Here is a 19,091-nt window from a genome sequence, read left to right as displayed (position 1 = left end):
AAATTTGCCCCAAATGCACTTATTTTTGGAGAGGGGGCATCCACTGGCCCACAGAAAAACAGGAGGTGGGTCTGGCAGCCAGGTTGTGCCTTGACTCCTTACAGAGAGTCTTGACTTGTGACACCAGTTGGGAAGCATGAGAAAAATGGCTCTTCTTTCCAAAATGACTTTCGTTTTCAATATTTCATAAAAGATCCTGCAGAACAATATTTTACTGTAATTAAGGGCCTCCCTCTACTCAAGCTTCATGCAGGTATACTCTGCAAAATGAAAATACATTTTTCAATTTGGAGAAATAAAATGACTTTGGGACCTTGATTGTTAGCCATAAATTATCTGTCACAAATGTTGGGCCACTAAAATGTATGAACAGCCTCCAATCCACAGAGCTGGAGTTATTACTGCTGCTTATTGGCTTGATTTGCGAGCTGCTCACTGGGATTAGTTGAGTAATTCATGAATGACCAAATCAGTGGGTGTTCACCTGATATATTAGGCCAGGTGGAGAATAATACCATTAGTTCATTCCCTCACTAAAGCATTGCATTGGCCTGTGTTGTAAGAGGAAAAGAAGAAAAGAAAACCAGAGCACCAGGTGTGAGATCTGTAGACTGGTGCTGAAAAACAAAACAAAACAAAACAGGTAAATAAAACAAGGGATTGTGTTTGGTGCAATGGGAAGAACACACCACTCAGAGGTAGAGCATACACTTCGTATGCAACAGATCTCAGGGCAGTTCCTAGCATCATCAGTTAAAAAGAGATCTTGGGTAGCATCAATTCCTTCAGTAGCATGGATCTCTCTGACTGTGGTTTTCCACAGCTCCAGGTAACAATCTTTCTCATCTTGGGTAACATAGACGAGAAAGACTGTTATCTGGAGCCCTGGGAAGGCACTAAGATGGTGCTATTTGAGTAGATGAACCAATAGAGAGATTCAGTATAAGGCAGCTTCAAAGGCTTATCATATAGAAGCCAGCATGGTATAGTGGTTAGAGTGCTGGACTAGGACCAAGGAGACACGTGTTCAAATCCCCATTCAGCCATGATACTAGCTGGGTGACTCTGGGCCAGTCACTTCTCTCTCAGCCTAACCTACTTCACAGGGTTGTTGTGAGGAGAAACTTAAGTATGTAGTATACCACTCTGGACTCCTTGGAGGAAGAGTGGGATATAAAATGTAATAAAAATAAAAATAAAATAAAAATGGGTCCATCATGTTACCAAAGTAGCATCTTAAGTAGCATATATGGTACACTAGAAACATAGGATGCTTCCTTATACTGAGTCAGACCATTGGTCAATCTAGCTCAGTACCATCTACACTGACTGGCAGCGGCTCTCCAAGGTTCCATCTCGAGCTCAAAACAGAATGCCCTTCAAATGAAGGGCCTGTTTCGAGCTTGGCACGGAACGACCCTGGTTCGACCGGTACATTTTGAGTGTTCCGGTTGCCATTTGGGGGGCTGTTTTTCCCTTGCTGGTTGGTTTTCTGGCACTGGCTTCCAGTTGGGTTGCAGTCTCCTTGCTTCGTGGTTGGCTTATCATCATCCAAATCAAGTGTTGTCATGGGCAAACTGGGCCCCCATTAGCTGGTGGTCGGGGGGGGGGAGCCAAAGGAGGGATTTTCAAAATGTACTTAAGAAGACAATAAGGGTGCCATGGAAAGTTTTACAGTACAGTCTAATTTTTATGGGTGGGGCCCTTCTCTCCGTTCCATTAGTCTGGGCTAGACAACCCACTGATCATTTCCAGGCTTGCAGAATCCCAGAATTCTATTCAGCTGCATCAATAGCTCAGAAAATATTTATACCTTTCCATGGAGAATCATCCCCTTTTATTTTCATCTGCAATTGTGCTTTTGAAATAATTCATAAGTGCTGAATGAAGGAAAGGAGACAAAATTTAAAAACCAGAAGATTCCAGAGGCTGAAGAGGTTTTCAAGAGACTCAAATACTTTCATGTAGAAAGAAAAAATCAAGAGGGAGTGAAAAACAACCCTGCTGCTTTCCTGACTTCACAATACATCTTCATTGATTCCAGCTCATTGTTTTTCCAAAAACTGACTAATCAAGTTGAGCGTTCTCCTTCTGCAGAACTTCTTGACTGCAGTTTGCACCACAGGGCTTCAGCTGGCCTGCTGAGCACCAGAATTATACAGCGGGGTCACAGAGGAAGAGTTGCAGCCCATTAAAATATACATTTGCATCTGCTTTCTGGCTCACCTAGCATGCCGCAATATTTTTTATGCGATTTGCAAGGCTTGAAAGAGAGAGCAATGGCTCTTCTAAATGGAAATAAATTTGGGCTGTAATCCAGTATTTGCTGTAATAAGTCCAACGTGGGAAAGACTCCGTTTAGGACTGCCTTTCGAGAAGCAGTTTTGCTGCACTGAAACCAACGCCTGATGGGAATGTCATGCTCTGTGGGGTTCAAACATGCACTGCTTCTCCCCTCCCTGCACCAGCAGGACAGCTGGATGGAGCAGAGACTTGCAAGCAGTTCAAACCAAGATGTCCATAGAATGGGCAAGATTCCTTCTAATTCTATTAGGTGGTTCTCATGACCATAGTGGCTAGGGTGGGCTGGGTGGGGGTGGGGAGAGGCAGGTTCCCACCTACCTTGCCCCACATGATTGGCGCCTCTTCAGGGCTCTGCTGCCCATGCTCTCCCACAACCAGCATAGCAGCAGACACCCAACATTCGATTGAGAGGAGAAAGTCCTCCCGCATCCCACAATGCACCATACAGGCAGTGAAGAGGCAACTTCTAGGAGTTGCATGTGCCAGGAGAGCCAGTCTGTTGCCACTGCCGGCTCAATACAGGCGCTCCCCGAGTTACAAACATCCCTACTTACAAACAAAGATCTGTAACATATTATATTAAGGAAGCCCCCAACTTATAAATGCCAACCTGCACATACAAACAAGTTGTCACCCTGGGGGATGATATGCATTCTGAGTTATGAACATCCGACTTACAGACAAACTTTTGGAACATAACCTGCTTGAAAGTTGGGGGCTTCCTGTAGTTCCAAGACCTGCTGTAGTATCTCAGTCCCAACATGGTGGGAGACAGGCACTGAACACCTTCTGCATTTCCACGCTACATCTCTGCCTGATTTCCTACTTCCTGCCAGTGGCTGCCTTATGCGCTTCCTTCCTAGTCCATTAAGTCCTGCTCTGTCTGGCCTGCCCACACAGGACGGGGCCTTATCTGTGGTGGCCCCTGCACTGTGGAACTCTCCCTCCCCTGGGAAGCCTCGCTGGCCCCCTCGCTCCTACTCTTTCAGCATCTTTTAAAGATGCATCTGCTTAGGTTGTCATTTGCCACTCCTGGCTCACTGAAAGTGGGCTTTAGCATCATTTTTCATCTCTCTAGTTTAACCAGCATTTTAAATTCTTCACTGCATCATTTTACTGTATTTTCATTGTACTTTACAGTCACTTACTATATTTTTATTTCAACACTGCATGCCAAATTGAGACCACGTGTGAAAGACAGGGTAAAGATTCTTAAAACAAGTCAACAAGGAAACAAACAGCAGTTCTACAGAGACTGGGCTTCAGCTTTCAGCCCCTTCCAATCTGGGGGCCTGATCCTTTCAGCACCACAAGTTGAACAGGGAGAAAACAGGGAATACAGCTTGGAGGATGCACAGCATCCTGATCAGAAGTGGGCCACTTCCTACATCACGCATCTCTTACATGAACTACTTTTACCATGACGTCGAAAAATGAAGCCAAGGATATATATGGTACAACTTTTGCAAAGTTCTCAAAGGAGTGATGACGCCATGGCATATAGAGATGCATTCTAGGATGACTCACCTGGTATGTGGCAATTGCCTCTCTGTCAAGGGCCCGCGTCACAAGGACTTCTCCGGTGCTCTCGATAATTCGGAAAGCTCCCTTTGGCTCCTGTTCTACCCCTTTCCCAGAAATTCGGAATTTTGAGCCCTCTGGTCTCTCATTGTCTATAACCTGTGCAAAGAAGAAAGGACAGCCGTGAGGATCCCATCAGAGCTGACAGACTGAAAAATCTTAGCAACAGCTTGCAGCCTTATGACATATTCACGCATCACATGCATTTGTTTACGGGAAAAACTTGAACCAATGAAACATGGGCCCTATTCTCATCATTCCAAACTGAATGCACCTAGGAAAGCATTTTGGACCTGCTCTATCCTTTGTCCATTGATCTTCCATAGCTGTCTCTTAGGTCTCCTAGCAAAGGAGAACACCTTTGTTTTCTGATAATTAATACTCAGCCATTCTCTCTAACAATAGACAGCCAGTGCTCTCAAGGCCCTCCTTAGACCAACTGGGGTTCTAGCCAGAATGGCCGCATCATCCGCATACAAAAACACTGGGATACTTCTTCCAGCTAGCTTGGGAGGATGGAAATCACTGCTATCAAGATGGATCACTTGTGAACATAGTTCCTGTCAGGAGCTCTGCAATGCAGCTGCCATGGCTTCCACCCATGTGCCCTTCAAGGGTGCTGGGCCATGAGGCATATGACTGAAACATGGCGGCTGTTGCCCACCAGATCACCACCTCCCAGCAACTTTCCATGCATAAAGAAGGGCTATCCACAACACTGACTGACGTGAATAAGGAAGCTCCCCCCGCTCACGCAAGAGTTCCATCAGTGAGTCCTATGGAAAAGTACACAACAGGCTTCTGAGTTCATGGAGAACAAATGTTACTGTGGAACATCGGAAGCTGCCATATATTGAGTCAGACGCTTGGTCTATCTAGCTCAGTATTGTCTTCACAGACTGGCAGCGGCTTCTCCAAGGATACAGGCAGGAATCTCTCTCAGCCGCATCTTGGAGAAGCCTCCAGGGAGGGAACTTGAAACCTTCTGCTTTCCCCAGAGTGGCTCCATCCCCTAAGAGGAATATCCTGCACTGCTCACACTTCTAGCCTCGCTTTCATATGCAACCATGGTGGACCCTGCTTAGCTAAGGGGTCGTCATGCTTGCTACCACCAGATCAGCTCTCCTCTTCTTGTGCCTTACATGGTTGTCCATCATAACCTCTCATCTTGGTTACTCACATATATAAACCCATTATCAATTTTGCCACAGCTTTTTCTCTCTGTTTCAGCTTCCCTCTTAATGTTGCAAAAATAAAACCCTCAGCAAAACTCCAAGACATAGTCTGATTTACAATAAAATCTGCACAATAAACGTTTCAACAGCCGAGCATGAACATCCAGGCCCAAGTCCATCCACTCCAGTCCAGGCTGCTGTCTTTGTTGCTGCTGTTTTACGTTGTTAAAATCTTACAACCTCTAGAAAGGCAGGGCTGGGAATTGTGGCATGGAGGGCTTTAAAAGCTGGTTCCACCATGCAATGCTCACTTAGCCACAAGAGGGAGCCACGAACTCCCCAAAAGGAGGCAGGAACATGGGCATTTCCTAGTTAAGATGCGGTCAGAATGGCTACTTGGTTCAAAGAAAGAGTGTTCCCTTGCTCACGCTAAACGGTGAGCAGATGAAAAAAGAGTTTTAGTAGAAGACAGGCTTGGCAGCTTGTGCTAACAGTGACCGTAGCAAGGGAGGGAGGAGCAAAACACTGGTGCAGCTTCTCTTTCTGCATGTCCATTGCTGCGTATTGGACTCAGAAAGTGCCTTTAAATAGGAAAAAGTGTGATTCACATCCTTTGGACCAAATCACTTAATTTTAAATAACTGTCCCCACCCCCTTCCTGGTTCTGTTCTCACAGTCAGTGTGCCGCATCCAGAGGCTCTTGTCCAAAGACTCTGCAGAAAGAGCTGTGGACTGAGTCCAGAGGAACGTGTGTGCAGGTCTTGGTTGGTCCCTCACTTTCTCTTGCGCATCTAAAACAAAAAACCCAACCCTCTTCTATCACATAGCTTTGTGCACAGAAAAGGTCCCAGGTGCCGGCAGCTTCTGGCATCTGTACCCAGGCTGGGAAATACTCGTGTTCTGAATCTCTGGAGAACTATTGCAGTTAGGATAGACAATGGACCCATGCTCTGAGTACTAGAGAGCAGTTTCCTCTGTAACTGTGGCCTGGTTCATGTGTGCGAGAATGCAGTAGTGAGCCTTTCACTGGCTTGTTCCCCTTTCCCTTCTCCCTCCCTTTGCACGTGAGAGGAGGAAGTCAAAAGCCTCTGCTCCTCATCTGTAACAAACCAGTTTCCTGTTTTGTCCAAACATGAGTAACTGTGGTTTGTACTAACCACTGTTCGTTAATCCTGGATTGATATCTTGGTTTGTTAGGGAGCTACGGCTTGCGGCGGGGGGTGGGGGTATGGTTTCCCACATCAGGACCACCAGTGGTCTGTACAGAAGGATTCATGGGCCCTCTCTGTATATGAGCTCAAGAGAGATGTACCGTACAAAATGCAGGGGCCTCATTGTGCAAAGGTCTCCAGATGCTGCTGAACGACAACTCCCATCAGCCCTAGCCACAACTGCAAAAAGGCTGCGATGGCTGGCAAGGGGTCCATTCCTTGCTCAATAGGGGAGCACTCACCCTGAGGAAGTCCGTTTCTCAGCCTATCTTGCTTCTCAGAGGGATTGTTAACCCTTTATGCACTGTGTTGTGAACACCAATCAAATCCTCCCCCCTTCCAGGAGTTGCTTTGCGGGGAGGGGAACCTAAAATATTTTGACAGTTCCAGCCATGGAACTCTTAGTCTGGCCCTAGGATGCACCATCCCTGAAGCAGGATATGGTGAAGGCCTGCTCAACGTTGGCCCCCACAGCTGTTTTTTGACTACCACTCCCATAATCCCCAGCCACAGTGGCCAATAGCCAGGGATTATAGGAGTCATAGGCCAACATCTGCAGGAGGGCTGATGTTGAGCAGGCCTGAGCTGGCAGAAGCTTCACTGCAGAAGCTTTTCTTGTTTTAGAAAATCTTAGAAACCACTATAAGAGAAGTCAAAGCTGAGGATTAGGAAATGATGTTGGATCAGCTCCTACAAGCAAGGCATAACATACAGGAAAATTGACTTAGTGAGTCCCTTCCACTCACTGGATTTTGGCCAGGACAAATTTACCCACCATCTTTTTTTAAACTGGTACTACTGTGTCCCTTCCAGCTGCTAAGCTCATTCCAACATTGTGATCCCTCAGCTGCTCTTATCTTATCACAGAAGTAAATCAGAGAGCTTTTTCAAAGGAATGAGAGAGAAATAGATAAGTGGAGAGGGGTGAATTTAAAAAACAACAACACACCACAATGTCCCCAGGAGCAAAGCTTTTTTTCCCCTTCCTGAGCTGTACAACCACAGCAATTCTATTTTCGACAACATTATTACAACTTAGCAACCGTTGAGGTGGCGCTGCTTAATAACAGTTATTTGTCTGACTCCAAACACTTCTGCACTTCCCAGCGCCTCAGAACCAGGCATCTGGTTATGTTCAAACAGTTTCCCACTTCCTGCATATCAGAGACTCCTGGCTTTAGTGGACGGATTCCAAGCAGCCTGATCAGTCTTCTCCCCGTGCCTGTGCACACAGGAAACTGCCTTATGCAGAACCAGTTAGCAACAGCTCTCAAAGGCTTTCAGAAGAAATCACTTCCATAACTGGAGATGCAGAGGACTGAACTGAGGACCTTCCCAATCCGAAGCAGGTGCTCTACTACTGCGCTTGGTCTGTCCCTAAGAGAGTGCAACAAAAGAGGTAGGCACCTGGTCCCTCTCCTTGCAAACACCATACAAGTGGAGGGGGAAAGGGACCATGGTAACTCTGCCCAATGTCTGCATGTTCACTGGCTCTACCCTTCAAGGCCCTGGAGCCAGGAGAACACACAGAGCATGCAGGAACTACTCTTTCAGATTCTCCACTGAACCTGTGGGCTGCCACGTGCTGCCAATCTCTCCAAGGCAGGGACTGGGGATGCCCCAGACCTTGGACAGCTCCCAGGGCAACAGGTCAGGACCATGATCAGAGCAGATCACAAGGATTTACAGCTGGGTATGGCCATGGGAAGTTGCTCCAGCAGTGTCTTTTGGTGAACTTCTGGGTAAAGGTGCACCTAGGTAATTTTGGAGCCTGGACCTAAAGGCCTTTGGAGGGGCCCCTACCCCCATAAGTTAAGCATAATCATGCTCTGCAGGGTAACCACACCATCTGGGACAGACTAAAGAGAATTTGATGGGGGGGGGGGTGTCCCAGGGGCTGTGGAGAGGAGAACCTGGACTTTGGCCCAGAAGTCCAGGGGTGAGAGCACCGCTGCTGCTGGGTTTTGTAGCCTGCTACCCAGGCAAGGCAGCTTGGCCCTACCCCTTCCACAGACTGCCTTTGGTCTCTAAAGGGGACTTGCCCGGTTTTGCTGACACCTGTTCCAATGGCATTGTGTGCTTGTGTGGGCTCCTTCGCAGCCTCAGGAGTTCCTCAGAAGATTCAGATTCCCTTATTACAGTCATCAATCAGCTAAATAATCATCATACAATAATCTTCACACACTGGGACAGAGTTGTTTGAAAACAAGAGTTGTTGGAGCTCAGAAGACTCCTCTGAACTGTGGGATGTCAAGTAGGATCATGTCCTCAAGTCTGGGGTGAAGGTACTGACTCCCCCACCTGGTTCATCTGGAGGGGGGTTTCCTAATGGCGTGGGGTCAAGAGGTGCCTGGGTTGGTGGTGTCTCCTAATGTGACATCTCTCCCAAACTCTCTGCTACATGCTCAACTTGGGGGAGGAGGCTTCTGGGCCATGACAACATAAAGGTATCAGAGGCAGGGTGTGCTCTGACACAGAGTGAGGCTAGTGGATGGGGATGTGCATGAAATGGATTCTAGGCTTCATTTTGAACTCGAGATGAAACAAAATGGTTGAAACATTTCATTGAAACAGCAGTCGAGCTGGCTATTTTGATGAAACAAACTCAAACCATTTCAAGTGTCCTGGCCATACAGAACAATGGGGAAATTTGAAACAGCCCATTGTTCCCCAGGGGTATCTCCTAGGGACACCAATGTGGGTTGTGTGGTAGGATGTAGGGATGTGCTTGAACTGTTATGTTAGAGGCCTCCATCATGTTAGAGGTCATGTTTGAGGCCTCTGGACCGGCTTGGAATTGGGCCGGGCCGGCGGGCTGGCACTGGGGGTGGGTCTACCTTTAAGGGCGGGGGGTAGTACTTACTCCTCCCGCCACTCTTCCCCCTCTGGCGCTCGACTTTTATGCAAAGTTTTAGGGGTGGCAACGTTCCTCCCTGCCGCCCCTGGCCCTGTTGTTGCCCGGAAAAAGAGGAAGTTGCTGGCATGCATGTGCTCGTCGCGGTGTGCACGCACGTCGCACACGTCACACGTTGCATGCGCATGCAACGCGTGATGTGTGCCGCACACCCTGCATCCGTGAAGAGGATCACAAGCCTTCCTCCATGACGGTCATGGCAAGAGGCATTACTCTGCCACCCCGTTTTAACCTCATAACATGTCTGGGAGGCCAGCCAGGTTGAGCAAGAGTAACTGGGCAAAGATCACCCAGCGAACTTCATGGTTCAGTGGGGATTTGAAGCTGGGCAAATCCAGTCCTGATCGGGCATCCTAACCATTGCACCACACCACACTGACATTCAGCATGTATAATAAGGCATGAGGAGCCCAGGGAGTACTCAGAACATATATAAGACCAGAGGCTAGATAGAGAAAATATAACCAGCAACATAAAGGTGATGACGACGACGACGATGATGATTACATGTACAGTATATCCCGCTCTTCCTCCAAGGAGCCCAGAGCGGTGTACTACATACTTGAGTTTCTCCTCACAACAATCCTGTGAAGTAGGTTAGGCTGAGAGAGAAGTGACTGGCCCAGAGTCACCCAGCTAGTCTCATGGCTGAATGGAGATTTGAACACAGGTCTTCCCGGTCTTAGTCCAGGACTCTAACCACTACACCATGCTGGCTCTCATGTTGGTGATATGATGATGATGATGATGATGATGATGATGATGATGATGGTGATGGAGGAGAAGAAGGGGGAGGGGGAGGAGGGGGAGGAGGAGGAGGAGAAGGAGAAGGAGAAGGAGAAGGAGAAGGAGGAGAAGGAGGAGTTGTTGTCAGGGGCATAACTCCAATTGGGCATCTGTGTTCTGAAAACACAGGCTGTCCTGGGCTCCCCAAAGAAGAGAGGCCACTGAGGGCCCCTTGCCTGTCTCCCTGACCCCCTCCTCTTCCTGCTGCCACCACCCACCACCATTTCCCAGCCAGCTCACATGGTTGGAAGTGGCTGAAGGGCTTTCTCTCGCCTTATTCACTCGAGAGAGGGAAGAGCCCTTTCAGCTGCTTACCTCTGCATGAACTGACTGGGAAATGGTGGCCAGGAAGAGGAGAGAGTGGCAAATGTGGTGGTCAGTGGGTGGTGCTTGCAGTGGACTTGAGGAATTTCAGCGGTGCCTATGGTGCCTTAAGACAGACATACAGACAGGGGGACACAGGGACCTTCTGACCTTGCTACACCACTGGCAGTGGTGGTGATATAGTATTATCAATTATTAATTATTATTGTTATTGTTGTTATTGTTATTATTAATTTGATTTCTATACCGCCCTTCCAACAATGGCTCAGGGCGGTTTACACAGAGAAATAATAAATAAATAAGATGGCTCCCTGTCCCCAAAGGGCTCACCATCTAAAATGAAACATAAGGTAGACACCAGCAACAGTCACTGGAGGTCCTGTGCTGGGGGTGGAGAGGGCCAGTAATTCTTCCCCTGTTAAATAAAGAGAATCACCACATTAAAAGGTGCCTCTTTGCCAAGTTAGCAGGGGTTAGTTAGTTACTATTAGTTAGCTAGTAGTTACTAGTAGCAGTAATAGTAGCAGCAGCAGCAGTAGTAGTATAAATTTGGTTTTCCCTTTTAAAGAAGATTCTCAGTAATCCCAAATTATATGTTATGAAGCTGGAGAATATAATTTTTTTAAAAAACATTTTTCTTCTTGATTTTCTTTTTTTAAAGTAAGAAACCTAAACATTTTATCTGCTTTTTTGTTCTTAGAAAACGTAATAAATATTTCCTGCTTTTTTGACAGCTGGAGAAGTTGCACAAATAGCGAATAAACAGGCACAATTTAGCTCAGCAAAGAAAACTGTAACTCTGACTCTTAACTTTTTTTCCTATATTTTCTTTTGCAGGTTTAATTAGATTTTTTCAGCCTCTGCTCAGTGTTACATCCCCAAGGGTCAATTTTAATTGGGAGGCACATGTGACTGGAGAGGCTGCTCTAATTTTACTCTTTTAAGTACAGCATAATAATAATAATAATAATAAAAAAATGGAATAACTGCTGGGCAACGCAGCTCCTCAAAGCTTCCTGTAGGGTTTGGGGCATTCTGCCCTGCAGAGAAGAGCCGAGGCAGATCGCTGCCTCAGGTAGGAAATCCAAACAATGCCCTTGTGGTTGTAATAAACAAAATAATTGACAATTTGCTGTCCTTTAATAGCACCACAGAACCTGCTATCTGAAGCAGTCTGCCTAACGGTAGGGCTGTCCCAGGGGGTAGCTCTGGAAAAAAATTGGGTTGCAGGGAAGCACAGTACACCCTCATCTCATGCCTGTGGGTTCCTCAGAGGCATCTGTGGGCCACTGTGGGAACCAAGATGCTGGACAAGGTAGGCCTTGGGCCTGATCTAGTAGGGCTGTTCCTACGTAGGGAAACTGCAAGAATACAACAGATTCAACCTACAACACACATATTTCAGTTCCATTCGATGTGTCGCATTTCTAAGATATTAGCCTCAGAAAGTTCCTTCCAACAGACGTTCAAGCCTCTGGTTGGCCTGGCCCAGTTATCTCCAGCACATCCTAAACCTACTTTCAAGCACTGTCATGATGATAAATGATGAGGATACACCCACAGTGTAGGGCAGCTGAAAATCCTTTAGAGATATTAATATGCATCATGGTGCCCCATTTTCCCTTTAGCATTCCTAATCTTTTACCTTCACATCTGGTAACACTACAGAATGAGAACCAAAAAGGCAGGATAAAATAAAGCGGGATCTTCAGATCAAGACACACTGAGAGTCATCACCTCTGACCACGACCTCAAATTAGGTCCTGGACCCAACCTTTTTCACCATAGAGGACACACACAGTTTTATGCAGCGGAGAGAGCTCACTTGAGATAAAGATGAGGAGCAAACCTTAATATCTGAAGACACATCTAGAGCATTTTTGAAAAACAATTCCTCTAATGAATCTCTCATAATGGAAATTATCTTAGATCTAGTGTCTTACATTTAGATGCTTTATTTTAAAGAGAAATGCTCAGTACCCAGTTCCCTTATGTAGCATATAACCCACAGATCTAATTATAGATTTTCCCCCCTGTCACTAGTTCCCTAGGAAACAAATCCATGGCTCATATACAGAAGGTCACAAGGAAGATATTTTTTCCCCTGTGTATAAGTAACTTATCTAGAGGTCACAGGTCTGGATCTGGGTGAGAGAAGGGCATTTCTGTCAAGAACAGTCAGCTGCACCTTTGGAGCAAGGATGCGCCTCAACAGATCAATTTGTTAATAAACCCATAGTACTTTATTTATTTTATCCATTTTTAACCCTGTAAAGAGAGGATTTCAAGAGCACACATACATCCAAAGGGCTAAAACATAAGGGAAGAGAAACACAGGAAAATGGCTAATGTGCAATTAACAACTATCTCCCACTAACTTCAACACAAGACACCAGCACATAAAGATCCAAAGAAAGGAATCAATACGCATTTTGTTGTTGTTCCTATAATTTTAGAATGAGAAAGATGAATAGACCGATGTTGTGCCTAAAACTGCACCTAAGAGGAATGTAACCCCAGAAGAAATCTAGCAATCAGCAAATGGATAATTGAACAGTAAGTCAAGCAGCAGATAGAATAGAGCCTGGTGCAGTTCCCCTTCCTGCCACGGTCAGGGGGGCACTGCAGAGCAACAAAGCTCAGATGATCAGTAGCTCATCCTATAACTTGCCTCAGCAACATAGACATTAAGAAACCTGGGCCCACCACTAACAGGGCCCACCCTGAACCCAATGGCAGCTTTCAGAAAGCACAGCAGCTGCCTGGGAGATGACTTCAGCCAAAGAGAGCAGATAACATGAGACAGAGGAATGTCGAGCAGCTTGATAAGCATATGGGAATTCAAATTGAACTAAATCAGCAATTTCCATTGAGTGAAGGGGTTTTTTTGCGGGGGGGGGGGTTGTTAATGTACACCATTAATGTACATGGCATTTCATAGAGTTTCTAGAGCAGGTCCCTGCCTCCAAGGAGCTTGCAGTTCAAAGTCAACTGAGGGGGAGGCAGGGGAGAACTGTAGCAAGAGATGAGTGTGGACAAATGCACCCCACCTCCAAAAGCTCAGTTACAGACTGGAGAAGAGGCTTGCTAAAAGCCTCATGAAGAAGGGTTTTTTGATGTGGCATTTGAAGCAGGGGAGAATGGTGACATTGCACAAATGTTCAGGGAGGGAATTCCAGGCATAGAGGAACAGAAAGGCAGATGCGGGTACACAAATGGGTGAAACAAACCCCACTCCCCTAAATAGCCTTCAAAGGGTGCTTCCAAAGAGAGACAGCGGCTAAATCTTACGACTAAAGTTCCACAACCATTTGGCCCACTGCAATGATGGCTACCCTCCATGATGGCACAATTCAGTGGCTACCCTCCATGTCTTAAATATATTAATTTTCATCCAGAGTGCCCACAAGATCATCTGAAGGGTCATGGCTTAATCATAGAATTCACACTAAAGAGTCCAAATTATGTCTATGCTGCATTATACAAGATTTTCACCTCTTTATACATCATATTCCTTCTCATTTTCAAACCATTTGTAATATAAATAAATGCCCATTTTTGGTGCTCTAAAACACTATTTAATTCACATCAGAGAGACACACTAAATAAACATTTGCTAGCTAAAAACATTAAATCAGTAAACTCATTCGCATTAAATTGGCTTTAGTGAATATTAAAAGGCGCTTTATGTTGATATTATGTTAGAAATATGCTTTCTGATTTTTAATGCCATTATTTACAGTCAGTAATGGGAACGGCTGTAATGCTGCATATTAAGTGGGTAAGAAAGCATTACGTCCGTGGCTAGGCAAAAGGTAGCACTTGATATTACATCTGCATGGAACTCTGGCTTCTGAAATATGGCAAGCTTCTATAATAAAAGAGTGCCAGCCAACAGTGTTTTATTGGGTAATCTTCATCTTCAGTACTTTCTCTTTTTGTTTAATCGTGCCAAAGATTGGATTCGTATTGTTCGAAGGAACCAAGCTTTTCTTCTGGGGGAAAAGTTCAACGTCAAGATCTCTTCAATATCATGTTCTTTGATTATACAAAATGCCTGGAAGGAAGACCTGTAGCTCAGTGGCAGAGTATCCGCTTCACATGCAGAAGGTCTCAGGTTCCCAGGCTCCCAGGAGAAGAGAGCTGGTCTTGTCCCCTTAGCTAAGCAGGGTCTGCCCTGGTTGCATATGAATGGGAGACTTGATGTGTGAGCACTGTAAGATATTCCCCTCAAGCGATGGAGCCACTCTGGGAAGAGCAGAAGGTTCCAAGTTCCCTCCCTGGCAGCATCTCCAAGATAGGGCTGAGAGAGATTTCTGCCTGCCACCTTGGAGAAGCTGCTGCCAGTCTGTGAAGACAATACTGAGCTAGATAGACCAAGGGTCTGACTCAGTATATGGCAGCTTCCTATGTTTCTATGTTCCATCCCTGGCAGCATCTCCAGGTAGGGCTGGGAAAGACTCCGGCCTGAAACCTTGGAGACTTGCTGCTAGTCAAAGCAGACAACACCGAGCTAGGTGGACCAAGGGTCTGACTTGCAATAAGTCAGCTTGCTTTACACCGAGTATGTAACTGCCTGCTCTTTCCCTTGGCTTTGGATGGCCACTGCTACTCCAAGATCCAAGATTTGTGCCACACCTCCCCTGCCTGGAAGAAATAGCTTTTGCAGGCTGAAAATTAGCAGCAGAACAAACAAAATATTTTGGGCAGAGTTAGCTACAACATCTGACACGCAGCGGTTGCCTGAATGCTCATGCACCTTGGGGGTACCTAGCAGTTGCGAACATCCCAGATCTGCGAAAATTCTCCGAAGTTCCTCCTTCGAAGGAACCCTGAACTTTTGAAAGGATCTCCAGTTTGGAGAAATCCCTTCAAACCAAGGCAAATATAAGCCTCCAGCCTGTGCTCTCACATTGAATTTGGCCCCATGAAAAGCTTCCCGTGAATCTACATGGGGGAAATAGTCCGTATATCTTCAACAACTCTTTTTCTTTCCCTGTTTTTGTTTTAAAAGACCTTTTACTTAAACTTGTTCTCAATTAATGAGAACTTCTAAAACCCTGAAGTGCCCTAACATGAGGGCGCAGGATAATTTCTCACCGCCATAAACAGCGCTCGCTCTCGGGCTCTTAATTCCTCTCTCCCAATTCCCCCAGAGATAAAGGCTCAAAATCCACCATAAATCTCAAGATTATTAGCCTCTCTTACGGGGAGGGGGGAGCCACTCTTTACTGCTCTCTCTCTCTCTCTCTAACTTTGGAAAGATAAATATTTAACATGAATGAATGATCCACTCTCCTCTTAAGCAGGAATGCAATGGGGCTTTAGATTATCAGTTTACACAGCTGCTATTAGGGATGGGGCCAGCATTTGCAGGAAAGGTGCCGAATTCCGTGAGCCTCTGCTTGAATCACATTGAACAGAATTGCGGCAGTCTCCAATGGAAAAAAACGAAGGTCTGAGCATCATTTTCTGCAAAGGGTGATGCAGCCTTTAGTTCTTTAGTTTAGTTGATGCAGCTGCTCAACTTCCCACAGATGTGGGCCTACAACTCCCATAATCCCTGGCTATTGGCCACTGTGGCTGGGGATTATGGGGGTTGTAGTCCAAAAATAGCTGGGTAGGGGCAAAGTTGAGCAGGCCTGCTGTAGTCCAACTCTGCCTTTTCTGGGATGGGGCCTTAGCTTAGACATAGAGCATCCACTTTGCTTGCAGAAGGTCCCAGCTTCATCCCTGTTGGCATCTCCCAGAAGGGCTGGGAAAGACTCCAGCCTGAAATCTTGGGAGAGCTGCTGCCAGTCAGTGTAGACAATATCAAGCTGCATGTACCAGTGTTCTGACTCAGTATAAGGAAGCTTCCTACATCCCCAGCGGCAAAAGACTCTCTGAGCATTACTGGCTTGAATTGCCATCTTCATGAGAGCCCTCATGAAGGCTCTCAAAATCTCTCTCTCAAAATTTTGCAATTTTGTGGTTTTTATTGGGTAAACCCCATTTGTAGCGGGGGTGGGTGGGTGGAATGGTCAGAGAGCCCCCTGAGTATTGGGGAGGTGTGACTGGGTCTCACTGGGACCCTCGTATCAACAGGGAATGCAGTTATCACACTGACTGGCAAAATACCTGCTGCCAGGGGACACCATGGTTTTGTCAGTTGGTTAAATGAAATATATGAAACATTCCAACAAACTCTTATGAAATACTGGAGCTGGTGATGCTTGATAATTTATAGCTAGATGTGACGACAATAAATACAGGGTTTAAAGGGCCGTAAAAGGCTACATATATAAGACGAGCTATAAATCTGAAAAAAAAAGTAAAAAAAAAAAAGCAAAAGGCTGGAACTAAAGTCCCTGGATAATCTATTTATAAGCCTCCCATATCTGAGCACTTGATGTGGATTTTAAAGAGCATGGCTTCTCAGGTATAGGTGACTGAAAGCATAAGTTTTTACTTCAGTGATTCTTTGCTGCCATCAACCTGAGAAAAAAGTCTCGCTCTCCCCGCTTTCTCTTTTCGTGCAAACTAGCTGATCATAAAAACCCCAGGTAACCAAGGGAGCTCATACTTTCCTATGTTGTTCTACACAGAGGTGACATCAAATGTGAAAAAGAAACAAGTCTGGAAGTGCTTGTCTGTGTCGTTTCATGTGCAAAATTCAAAGTCTCTCTCTCAATCTGGCACTGCATAAAGGACACTCAGCTCTGATCCTGAGGCAAAAGATTATTGAAGTCAACAGAAAGATTCCCATCACTTCCCAGAATGCTTTGGATTTAGGCTGAGCCTAAGGATTTTGGAGCACTACTGCAAGAGGCAGTAAGGACTACTCACGTCCTGGTGCCCATAAAGATAAATGGCCGAGGCCTGGAGACCTCCATTCTCCAAAAGGCACCGGAGCTCCATGAAATGGAAATGAAAGAAGGGAAGGGTGTAGGATGTTGGACCCTTAAGAAAGATTCAGGCTCCACATCAGTGCTCAGAGGTGTAGGTATGATTGAATACGCAGGAGAACAAACATCCCTGGGGCCCATGAGAGAGGAGGGTCTGCTAGCTGGGGAAGAGCCCACTCTTCACTCTCTCCTTCCATCTCCCTGGGGCAATTGTCACAAATGCCAAAAAGCGGGCTAAGGGAGCCTAGCCCACTTTTTGGCAGTCGTGGGCTGCTACGGGAGCTGTGCTGCTCCCGGCAGCAAACTCCGCTAATTCCCCCTCCCCTTAGCCTAGGTTAGCAGAACAAACGCTCCGCTAACCTGGGTTTTTTGGTCATGTGTTGCCGCGGTGCAGCTCTATGCTGTGGCAACACAGGAGGAGACCCCCAGCTGTGAGGCTGTAGGCAGCCTCCCGGGCTTGGGGGTCACTCCAGGATGCCCCACAGAGCCGGCACTCATGTGGGCGGCCAATCCGGCTGCCCAGGGCTTCCTGCCTGCTCATCTGTGGGGAGAGCAGGCTAAGTCTGCTCTCCCCACAACCCCCCTAGAGGGGGTCACTGATCTTGCACAGGCTTGCCTCTCTGTCTCACTGGCAAGCTGCTGGCTCCTGAGCAGAGTGTGTGGGGTGTGTGATATTATTTGCAGAGGACTGAGAGCAAGAGCATGCCAAGAATTTTTGTTTTTCACCACATCCATACAGTTCTTTTGGAGCAAAGGTGGCGGGTGGGGAAGAGAGGGGGAAGCAGGGGCCCTTCACTTCTTGTTCCAGGGTTCACTTCAACCTTACCACACCCCTGCAGGTGCTGGTAACATAAGGTATATTACACAGGTTTATATACAGTCCTGCGGTGGAGCACCTGTGATGGTGTGCAGCAGGGTCGGACTCAGTCCCAAGGAAAAAAAGTGGAGGGAGAGGAAACGTACAGGCCTATCTAACCAACTAACAAAAACACTGTCATCTTCCCTCTTCAATATTCATCTTTCCCCCCCTCTTGATGGATAACTTGTCTTCTCTAACTGATGCGAGGGTTCATTAAAAGCCAATCAACCTCATCTTGCAACCGCCAAGGGAGCAAGAAGTTTCCTTAAATAATCTTTGCAACTTTTTAAGGCATGGCGGTATCTGGGTGTGTGAGTGTGTACTTAATGCAAACTGCCTCATTAAAAACTAAATGCAAAAAGAGGGTGCGAAAATAGGAATCTGTTTACTTTTCAAGTCTTTCAGCAACAGCAACTGATGGGCCATTAATGAGTTCTCCAAATGAGCATCACGGTGGAATGATGGACTATTTGACTCCACAAGTCAGGATGTGCTTCAGTGATTTTGACAGACTTCTGTTGCTGCAGACTGGAAGGCATTTGGAAAGCCTTTTTCTGAGGGAGCTGATAAGGTCCTTCTTACTCTCTTGGCAGAGTTCCCGTTCTATGGGATTCTTGTAAGGAACAAACATATTTAACAAAATGGCTGCTTTATGTACCTTGCTACTACCTAGAATGCCCTGTCTCGATTGTTAACATTAGAAATGGGTGGATGGAACTCACTCATTCCAGATTTTCTTGAAAACTGGCTGAGATCTTTCTGGAAATCCTGGAAATAGCCTGCCTTATTCTGCCAAGCAAATTAACATTTGGTCCCTCCACTTCCCTGATCCCCCTTCCTTTTTGCTGGGCCTGGGGCAACGGCACAGGAACCGGCCTTATTATGCTAACTCAGACTACTGGTCCACCTAGCGCAGTACCGTCTACACCAGGCATGCTCAACAGGCATGCTCAACTACACCAGGCATGCTCTGGAAAGCCGCTTTTGGACAACTCCCATAATCCCCAGCCACAGTGGCCAATAGCCAGGGATTATGGGAGCTGTAGGTAG

The 19,091-nt window shown here is 46.4% G+C and overlaps 1 protein-coding gene across 2 annotated transcripts in view; it reads right to left on the bottom strand.

Moving 5' to 3' along the window:
- The window catches only part of CDH13 (cadherin 13), a 625,583-nt gene that overhangs the window by 308,017 nt on the left and 298,475 nt on the right, over positions 1-19,091 (bottom strand). For both annotated transcript variants that reach the window (XM_053270621.1, XM_053270622.1), the window contains one exon: positions 3,832-3,984. In XM_053270621.1, coding sequence (XP_053126596.1) covers positions 3,832-3,984 — 153 coding nt within the window. The remainder of the gene's footprint in view (positions 1-3,831; positions 3,985-19,091) is intronic.

Source organism: Hemicordylus capensis, chromosome 9, assembly GCF_027244095.1.
Source record: "Hemicordylus capensis ecotype Gifberg chromosome 9, rHemCap1.1.pri, whole genome shotgun sequence".
NCBI lineage: Eukaryota > Metazoa > Chordata > Lepidosauria > Squamata > Cordylidae > Hemicordylus > Hemicordylus capensis.
Note: the sequence above shows the minus strand (reverse complement) of the source record. Positions and strands in the feature narration are given on the sequence as shown.